Genomic DNA, 10,518 nt, shown 5'->3' with positions numbered 1-10,518 from the left:
TAATACCATATATACTTCACGGGTATGTCTTAATATATCTTCTCTGTATTACAGCACGATTAAGCCCTAGCAAACCTGATACATCAACAAAGGACCATAAATCATATCAAATGAGTGGGAATTGTTTAAGATATCATTTCATTTACTAATTAAGCACTTCAACCCAGTATACACAACACTCAATGTTGTTACAAATTTGGTTGTTGTTACAAGTTTGCACGCAGCAGAGCTATCAACAAGGAAACGAAAAGTCCATATTTGATTATTATTTAATTGTACAAGTGCAATGATAAACTACAATTAAGCAACACGGCCATACTGATATAAAAGTATGAATTATTTCTTTAAAAAAAATACCATAATTGATAAAGCTCTTCTCTTTCCTTTTTGTATACAAAATACAGGTGTCTCATGTAGAACACTGATGTAGGATAACTTTATCCGACAAAGTTGCACTTAATAACCCCGGTTAGGAACTACAATTCGTTCTTAGTCTTAACTTGGGAGTGCATAAAAACAAAAGTATTTAGTGACTTATCGGTTAGCGCTAACCACGTATGGGAAACCAGTGATCCTAGTTCTGTAACAAGTATAGTTTAAATATTGACTAGTGCGTGCGTGAAATCAACGTTTGCGTTCAAGGTGTTCAGTACCAAATCGGCTGATGTTCTGAAACGTGACGTCATTTTGATATAATATATCACGTCATTAAATTGACATTTCTGTTCTTTGAAGAGTATACACTACCAAAATACAGTCGGTATCTGACGTCGCGGATATAAACATTTTTTTTAAAACTTCGTGTATGGGTACAATCAAACAAACAGACAAACGCAGTATGATATAGTCACTTCATCATAAGACGTCAATATTTTATGATTTCAGTACCTGTTGTGATTATTTTCTATGTTTACAATCTGTGAAACAAAAGTTGTTTAAATTCACGATTTCAAGTAGATTTGCACATTGCAAGCAAATGTCGTTCCATGTCAGCACGTTCATTTTCGGTGGTTATTTGATAGAAGCTTGACCAAAGTTCTTCGAAACGTCCCGGGTTAAGATCCAGTGACTTTAATTTCGAGATGCTTTTTGTATAAGTAGGCGATAATTTAAATTTATCACATAAAGATATGCATGCAAATGTAGCAGCATCCGATGGGATGATTCGCGTCGTCCTGGACTTACCAATTGAAACTTTGAAACCCGAAGAAGGGCTACTCGCCCAGAAACGTTGAAAAGACGGTTCTGGTGATGTTGTTGATAAAGACAGAAAAACCTCCACATGGTCTGCTATAATCTGTTTCCATTCAGCCATATAGAGAGAAGAGAGAGGGATTTGTAATTCCTTCATCTTTCCTAGAACAACAATAACAACAACAAAATAACTGAATAGACAATTGAATGAAAATATAATAAACATAAAATAAAAAGGATAATCAAAACAACACCACACCGTTATTTAACAATGAACATCAATATTAGGACTCTCCAAACGGTAGAAAAGTACATTCATTCGTTTGCTGTACATGTCGTTTAAATTACAGGACGGCATCTGTTGGGAAATAAAGAAATAGAATTTCATAAATTACAGTTGTGTGACCGCACAACGCACCAAAAATACCGTGCGCACACCGTGCATACATCGTTCACACACCGTCCGCACATCGTCCACACATGGTGCGCACATCTGTGCGATTTAACAATAGTTCGCCCTGTTGTGCGCTTCTCTCCGCACAACTGTGCGATTTGGTACAATTTGTTGATCAATTTTACGGAATGATAAAAATACGGAAGGCTCATATGCAATAATGTACACTGTATATATTACTGTAATGTCTCATCACAATAGTTCAGATTATGTACAGTTTTACGTTGCGTGTAACACAGTATACAGTGACCGTTCGACTGTCAAGAATGGTTTTGGCTCCTCGGTAACAGAACAGGTAGATAACCATTTAATGAGTGACCGGAGTTTTATCTGGCGTTTGCCTGACACCTGATACCGTATGACCGTTATGAAAACACAACAGGAGTTTAATATTTGTTATTTGCACTCGTTTTGGTCTATAGCTCCCCAGGTTTTCACACCTTGGCGAGGTATGTAAGTGCCCCGGGCCGGGGGAAAACTACGGTCCAGGTACAAAGTGGCTATGTTTACCTGTGTTGCCGAGACTGTGTTGTAATTTTACATGTGTCGATTAAGGTCGACAACTCAAAAACGCCATTTCTAAATTTAAGAAAGTATAGACAGAAAATAAGCTTATAGATGCAGCTTGAATATAGAAACATTCTAAAAAAATCAAGTGTATATGTTTAAACACGAAACCGTATATATTGTTAAGCCATTCCTCAATTTACACCAACCACGATTGCTATCGCACAACGTTCGTCGATCGTCCGCACAAATGTGCGCAAGCAATGATCGTTCAATTTTTTATCGTCCGCACACCGTTCACACATCGTGCGCACACCGCACATCGTGTAACGTTGTGCGCGATCCCACAACTTTATATTGGTATGAAAATCTGTAAATTCAAATGCCTTATAAATATAGTGAACCCGCGATATAATGCCCCCACGTTTTATTTTTCTCCTCGGTTACCGTCAACATATTTCAATGTCCCGTTTTCTCGTTTTCTTATGATCCCTTTTACATTTCCATAAATTTATCGCAAAACCCCGTTATAACGCCAAATGTACTACAAGAAAAACGGTGGCAGTATAACGAGATTTGACTGTATGTCTATTATAAGCTTGCGAAGCCTTTTTCCGACTGCTACTTATCTCACCAGGCCCAAGGTTGAAGCCAGGTTTACGATATCATCATGCATAAGCGTATTCATGATATATCATGAGAGCAGAATCAAACTAATGGCGACTATGTGGTCAACTGGGTCAGAGGTAATTATTACACAATACTATGTGTTCGACTAGGTCAGAGGTAATATTTACACAATAATATGTTTTCGACTGGGTCAGAGGTAATGCTTACACAATACTTTGTGTTCGACAGTGGTAGAGGTATAATGTTTACACAATAAACATGTTTTTGTCATAATTGATACATATCTTTTACGTCACTTGGTATACTAAACGACCTTGTAATTCATAATTGAAGCAGTATTAATAAACAAAAAAGATGGTAAATAGCAGAAGAGGCGTGATTTGACATCATAAAAGGGCCCATTCAAGCATGCGAGACATTATGTAAATCAACTTATAATTTATGGCAAGTAAGAAAATAAAATAAAATTCCTTTTTGTTTTATTCCTTTGACACGTTTCACAGCCTGAGTGTGGTATTAACGGGAAAAGTAATATAACTATTGATGTGTAAGACAAATAAGGACTGCCAATTTTAACCAGCTGCTATCCAGCTGATAAGAACAAAGAGCGAAGGTTCAATTAGCGGCCCGGAAACTTAACAGTTACAGAGTATTACGACTTATCATTTAATAATTTATTTTATCATGGTAGACATTGGAATTTCATGAACTTCCACAAACCGAACTAAATAGTGTATTGACTACATGTAGCAGACAATAGCTATCCAGTGCACTCCTACTTCAAACAGATCCTTAAAATTCATTGTCCCAATGCAGGTAAAACAACAGAGAATCCTAAAGAAGATTTTTGTACATGCTCAACTACATTTTATATCAGATATAGCTGGGTCAGGATACATATGTTGACCATGTTCAGTAGGTTAGACGGTCTATCTAATTATCTGAAATCAAGAGTACGAATCTCAGTGTATTTTTACACTCAGAACACTGTTGCTGATTTGTTTTCTTTTATCTATTACTAAACTCTTTAAAAAGTGAATTGTACGGAGCCCCTAAAATGACATACTGCACGCTTATTTTAGTTCGTTTTATCGAATCATTATTTCGTAATAAGAATATTAATATTCCGTTGTAACGACATAACATTCCGATAAAACGAAAGAACAACTTGATAAAACAAAATAAAAAATCGTTATAAACGAAATAAAGTGTGTAGCATGTCAGTAAAGGGGCTCCGTAGAATTGGGATGTTCTGGAATATTACTACTGATTGAAATAAAATGAATTTAAAATTCACCTAATCACGTTTGTCGTAGAATTTGAATGTGAGGTCAGAATTAATGTTATATTGTAGATAGAATCATCACAATGTATTACTTGGAACTTACTATCCTTTTTGCGTTTTGATTAGTGACATACTAACCACCAAAACCAAATTTGATATAAAGGCTTACTTTCAGCTTCTAGTAGATCGATCACAAATAGACTCCCAAGTAGCTTGGCCCTGGCATTAGATACATCCAGTTGCAGTCTTTGGTTGACCTTTTTATAGTCTGGAACTGTGTCTAGCTCTTCGGTTTTTAGGAACGAACCTAATCTCACAACACATTCTTCAACCGTGTGAAGGTTATAATGTTCGATCCAGCGTAGGTATGTGACGACCTGTGAAGGTGGTATATAAATATCCAACTCGGAAACAGACCCCACGTGCTTTCGGATGACTTCCTCACATTCTTTGAGCAAGTTTCCTGTCCGATATTCATCTGCTAATGGGAGTACAGTTTCCAGTGTTGCATCTAAGAATACACAAGATTAAGGGACAATGATTAGTTTTTGACTTTGGAAGTCAATCCAATTAAAATTTTGTTTGAAGCATTTTCCAATAAAATCCAATATCCGAAAGAAGGTAACAGCTAGATATTTCTCAAACAAGAGTACACTGTTCAGATTTTTTTAAACGCACGCTTACTGCATTACATAATTTGAACATTATTTTAACGATAACATCTAAGCACTGAGTGACCCTGCTTTTCGATTTGCAGAGGATATGCCATGTCAAAGGAAGGAGTGGGTATGATAACCAAAACTGTCGTATGCAATCAATGTAATATTGCCACTCTTTTAAATTTAATGCCATAAACGAAAGATTTCCAAACCTCTCTTTGACGACATCTCTGCCCTATCTGTGACAGCTGCGTGACGTAATTATATAGTTAAAAGAGCCATTTTGTTGTCTTGGCCAACTTCGGAAGTTCATGGCTAATTTCCCCTATGTGAAACTTACTATAACTTAAGAGAATTTCAACGTCTTTCCCTTACTTTTCTTTGAACATTTCATCTTGATTAGGAAAGCATTTGAATACTAAAGATTACACTATGCTGGCTAACTTTAAAGGTTGATACTTTTCTATACTTTTGATACTATATTTTAATTAATATGTCAAACATCAATACTGCTCTAAGATTGACTAGTAGTATGTCTTTAAAAAACATGTTTAGCCATATCTTCAATTTCGAAATGCGTTTAGCATGCAGAATAGAGGGACGAAAGCAATGTTTCTTCCTCATAATGGAAAGTGTTTCCTAAGGCAAAATATATTTGTGAGATAATATTGAGATAAAGATAATGATATACATATAACCTCCAAATGGAAGTGTAGTGATGATGTCCATTTTGTCCCCCAAACCAAAAAAGGACACTATTGTGAATTGGTATTAGTTCGTTAAGGAGTTTAATGAAAACTAGCACAATTACGGTCCTATACATTATGTTACAAGCTGAAAATAGTAAATGTTTCACATTTTCACCAAAATCAATAATGTGTAACCATGATTTAAAGTATTGTTCAATACACGTTATTAAAAACTTAGAACTATTCCTGGTTTGCTCAAAAATCATAGTTATCTTGCAGAGAGTCTGATTATCGAAAAAACCTACTTTAAACGCTACAATATGTACCATTAGCTAAATTATATTAACCGTTATTTTGGTTACATTTACTGCTAAACATACAAATTCGAACACCTTTGAGTTATGTTTGTTATAACCATAATATGAGTCACAGTTTTATTCAATACGTTTTATGACGCTCAAAAAATGCGTTAAAATAAAAATATTGTTCATATAGTAATACCTGTTTTAATTTTGTAATAGTCATGTTATTACTAAATTGGTATGTTTTAGGTCATATTTGAATCATCGTTTTCCATAATTACTTGTAACTTTGTCATCGAAAATGGGCAAAAGACATTTGAGAAAAGTGGCCATCTCAGCATATGTTTTCCCAGGGAACTCCAGCTTCCTTTTTGTGTCGTCAGTGCACTCGTCTTTTTGCCACTCTTTCTTAAACCAAGCCTCAAATACAGGTGAAGCCGATGAGAGTAAATCTTCATTTACATGAAGGTGTTGATCCTCGACCACCAGTGTTACGTCGTTAGGCAGAAAGCCTGGAACAATCTGAGCAAAAAATGTACAGATAATAGTAATGTATTTATTCAAAGAGTATAGTATCACATGATTTTGAAATGTTTGATACATATCAATTGTTTTGTCTATCCATGGAAAGACTCTTTATTAATATTTAATTATTTGAATGTTATTCTTTTGACTATTTCCTCTTCATTTTTTAAAATATGATTTGTTTAAATGAAAAATGAGGATCAAATTGTGTTGTTATCCGTCCAATTTCCTTATTCCGATTGTTCGATATTTTGATGTGTAATTGACCATAATGAAGACATGAATCCTTATTATAAAAGTAAGTGTAAATCTTATAAAGAAGGAAAGCATCAGCGTATAGTTGTGTCATTGAGTGCATCACATATCAATTTCATGGATACTGTGTCCCTGTGTCCGTCTCTGTATCTGTTTCTGGGTCTATGTCTGTCTCGTTCTATGTCTCTGTCTCCGTCTGTTTTTAGCGATTGTCTACTTACTAAATATGGCTAGTCCATTATACCTCAATATCCGGCTTTGCAACTGGTTCGATTTCATCTTTACACTGGTCAGTGACGCTATCCGACTCACCAACATCCACACGTTGGCTTAGAAATCAAGCAGAATGAAAATGGACTAAAAGTTGCATGATTTAAAATATAATACAACTTATTACATGAATCGTTTGTAGTCCAGCAGTATTTGTTTCTACCTTCAAGAAGAACAAAAGGTAATTATTTCAGTGCATTATATGTCCCTTTTTCCATTAAGGACTTATCAGTGTTCCTAAAGCTCTAAAAATGCGAATTCCATAATTCGAAGTTTTTTTTTATTATGCTCATTAGTAAGCCTTGAAGTTTGTTTTCACTACCCGCTTTGATGACATTCATTTACATGACGGGTGTCATCGATGAGCAGAGGCGGTTACCCTTCTGGAACATGTGGTCATATTCTTCTTGTACTTAATCAATGGTCTCAATGTAAAACGCTTCTTTGATCATATTTTGTCCTACTTTTAACGATTTAGGGATTTAATTAAGGTTTTGCTAACACTTCAGCTAGTACTCTGCTATATTTGTTTCGTAACATGTTTGTACATTGCACGTATAAAACAACAAAAGGAAGGGAAAGTGCCAATAATATCCTTACAAACCATTCGCAAATTGACATTGCTTTTTGGCTGCTGCAGGTAACTTATTAGTGTAGGAGTATTTTATGTATTCTGTTCCAAAATGATTTACGTCTACAATGTTATGGAAACTTCGTGGACTTACAGTTTACCAAGCAGAAGCAAGCCCGTTGTGAATTAAATACTCACTAGTAAGACCTTTTAAAACATGCAATACCTTGATGCGGAAAGCCAGAAAAATCATTTCATGTAACATTTAACTAAGAAATGTGTAGAATGAGAATACCATCCATATCCTTGAATCACATATAGCAATGTTTCGGTAAAATAAGACTGTTATATTTATCGACCCCAATATACGGATGTGACTTGAGATATGGCCACTCGTATAGATACTCAAAAACCTTTATACAACATGCTTGAAAACACGAATATTGGATGCAATAATTACATAATGAATTATTCATATTATTTTTAAACGCAAATTGGAATTTGCTTATGCAAATGCCTACATGTACACACGAACTATGTACAATACCGAAATGTTATGAAGTTCCTATGAAAATTTTGATAAATATAAATACTAGTACAAACTTGCCATTTGTCTAGACTGCTCACACTTTCAATATAAAACATCTGAACACTTGCTAGATAGCATTGATCTATTCAAGACCATTGTGATAAAAGTAATTTACGTAATTGAAAGCAAATTCCTAGTTGAAAACAGATATAGTCTAGTGTTGACATGTTACTAAATCATATTAAAACCATTATTTCCTATGTGAGAGTGTGTACACATTTTCCAATTTTGTTGATCAAGTGTGGATTGAAGAAGTTGAACAGGCCTCGTACATAAAACATGTACTTTCCTTTTCGTTTCGATTCCCTTAACACCATCAATCGGGCTACAGGTATGCACCTAACGTTTGTGTTTACTTGTTTGCCAGTCTTTCATTCGTTGAGTTTAAAGGGTAATACCTGATAACGCCAGGTATGCAGGTCGGGGGCTTACACTACGAGTAACAGGTAAATGATCAATATATTCAAGTTTTTGCTTCAGCTATATAATTAAAATCAGACGCTGATATACTGTACGAATAAGACCATCCCGCTTTAAGTCCTTTGCCAATTTACATCTATCCCGAAAAAGATATAATTAAAAAAAAGATGCTTTATCAACGAATTCTGGCCCAAACATGGCAACAAATATTTTCACATATATGTGCAGCCTGTGCAGAATCGGGATATTTTCTTCTGCTACTTGGTCAATGAAGAAAAAATCTGCTGCCTCATTGTAACCTTTGTATTCCAGTTTGTTTCTTTTTTTACTTCCTTATTCTGTCGTTTCGGTGTGTCTCCCAATGCACTGGCCTTTGTATGACTTTAGCTGTTGCGAGAGCGTTAATAGCTGTAACCCCAAACAAACAAACAAAAATGCACATGAACAATAAGTAGATGGATGGTTATGCAAAACAGCAGATATATCATGTTGTTAAACAATACGCTAGCTGAATTTCTGTACTATTACGAAATACTTACGCCATTGTATCGCTGGCAGCAACGAAGATGTGATCCTGGTCTACACATGCGCAGTATATAGGGGATGGGTTTATCGCATCGATAACCGACCTGTTTTGTACATATGACTTAAACAAATAACACTGCATCCCATCATTGATCAGAACAGCGTCGGTCATAAGTCATCTCAGAATGACATTTTACCAGATGACAGATATTACAAATTGAATTTATCACGTAATATATATAAAGCAACACAGAATATGTATCACTTTACAAATTGGTACCGGTGACGAATATTATGATTATTTATCTCACACTATTAAAAACAAAACAGAATATATATTGATTGCCATCTTTTAACATGAAAAACGGAGAGTAAGTGTATAATTTGCAGCTACATAGACCAATCAGTAGGTTACAATGAAATTATCATTTTACAAGTTTCAATAACAATGAGATATAGAGAAGGTCGCTTTTACGTAGTGTATGGTATGGGCTAATTGAATATATAGAGAATATTTTAATCTAAGTAGGTTATTAAATTTATATTTTCCAAAAATATGGCAAATAAATATCATAATGTAATTGCATAATAAAAGTCCCTTCATATCTGAGCACAAAATATAAAATGGTGGGGAGTGGGGAAAAATATAGAGTCGTTGTGTCACCATCTATTCTGATGTTTAAATATCAACACCACCCATGTAAGTTATACTTAATCACTATTACCCCGTTATCACATGCTTTTGAGTTACGTTTATCTGTGAAGATATGTAGGCAAACAAATACTGATAAAAAATATTTAACCAGTGAGAATATCAGCGATAGATTTAGTCGACATAGAGTGCAAAACCCATTATGGCAGAAATAATCAGGTCATGGACAGTTGACTGATTATCGGCCTTAAGGATCCCCGTTCCAGGCAGAGCAAAACATTAAAGAATTCCACTGTCGCTTTTCAGTGTTAGCGTCACCTGCCCCTAATTACTATTTCGACAATGTTGTTATCTTCCCTTGAATATATTTCGTTTTAATAACGTTTCGACTACAGAGTTGTGTCCCTTGCGTTGAAAATCTCCAATTGCGAAAATGTGGGGGAAAAGTTGTCGTAACGATGTAAACAACGTCGTAGTGGAAGTCATTTCATGGCATACACGCAAGCCCGATGTAAAAACGGTTGTTTCAAATGTAAACTAATCGCATCAACTGACAATTATAACAACAACGATGCCCAATATCAACTGCTAGACCGAGACTATGAGACGAAACAAAGTGACACTCGTTCATACATTGAATGGTCGCTGAGTACTGAGGCCCCTACTACTTACAATTTTACTGATGAGCCGACACCGACGTCCGATGAGGATCCATCCAGTACTAGTAATCACGAATGCGCAAATAACTTTTTAACCTGGTCGCAGGGTAGACGAGTGATTGACCTCGCGGTGTTATCTGAATTCCTGGACCAGAAAGGTTGTAAGGAATGCGGTACTAGGCTACGGTTGTGCAATACCCAACAGAAAAGACATTTTGGCCTGAGAAGTATTTTATACATACAAGTAAGTGTATCAAACGACATCACAATATTCAGGATTATGTTTTATATTTGTTATTATATACCCAATAAGCCTATATTTTATGTTCCTT

The 10,518-nt window shown here is 35.3% G+C and overlaps 1 protein-coding gene across 1 annotated transcript; it reads right to left on the bottom strand.

Annotated features, from left to right (window-relative positions):
- Nucleotides 1-356: 356 nt before the first annotated feature.
- On the bottom strand, nt 357-9,029 carry LOC110443544. Its single transcript, XM_021487814.1, has 5 exons — nt 8,890-9,029; nt 6,745-6,829; nt 6,002-6,242; nt 4,240-4,581; nt 357-1,356 (listed from the first exon to the last, which is right to left on the bottom strand). The coding sequence occupies exons 1-5, from the start codon at nt 9,015-9,017 to the stop codon at nt 950-952; spliced, it is 1,203 nt and encodes a 400-aa protein (XP_021343489.1). The 5' UTR covers nt 9,018-9,029; the 3' UTR covers nt 357-949.
- Between the last annotated feature and the right edge of the window lie 1,489 nt (nt 9,030-10,518).

This window comes from Mizuhopecten yessoensis, unplaced genomic scaffold (assembly GCF_002113885.1).
Source record: "Mizuhopecten yessoensis strain PY_sf001 unplaced genomic scaffold, ASM211388v2 scaffold716351, whole genome shotgun sequence".
Classification (NCBI taxonomy): domain Eukaryota; kingdom Metazoa; phylum Mollusca; class Bivalvia; order Pectinida; family Pectinidae; genus Mizuhopecten; species Mizuhopecten yessoensis.
The sequence above is the reverse complement of the archived record's forward strand: the minus strand, read 5'-3'. Positions and strand labels throughout refer to the sequence as shown.

Coding starts and splice junctions, on each gene's coding strand:
- LOC110443544 (XM_021487814.1), bottom strand. CDS start 9,017: ATGCAGTGTTATTTGTTTAAGTCATATGTACAAAACAGGTCGGTTATC. Junction 6,243..6,744: donor TTGCAAAGCCGGATATTGAG/GTATAATGGACT, acceptor TTTTTTGCTCAG/ATTGTTCCAGGCTTTCTGCC. Junction 1,357..4,239: donor CGATCTACTAGAAGCTGAAA/GTAAGCCTTTAT, acceptor TTGTTGTTCTAG/GAAAGATGAAGGAATTACAA.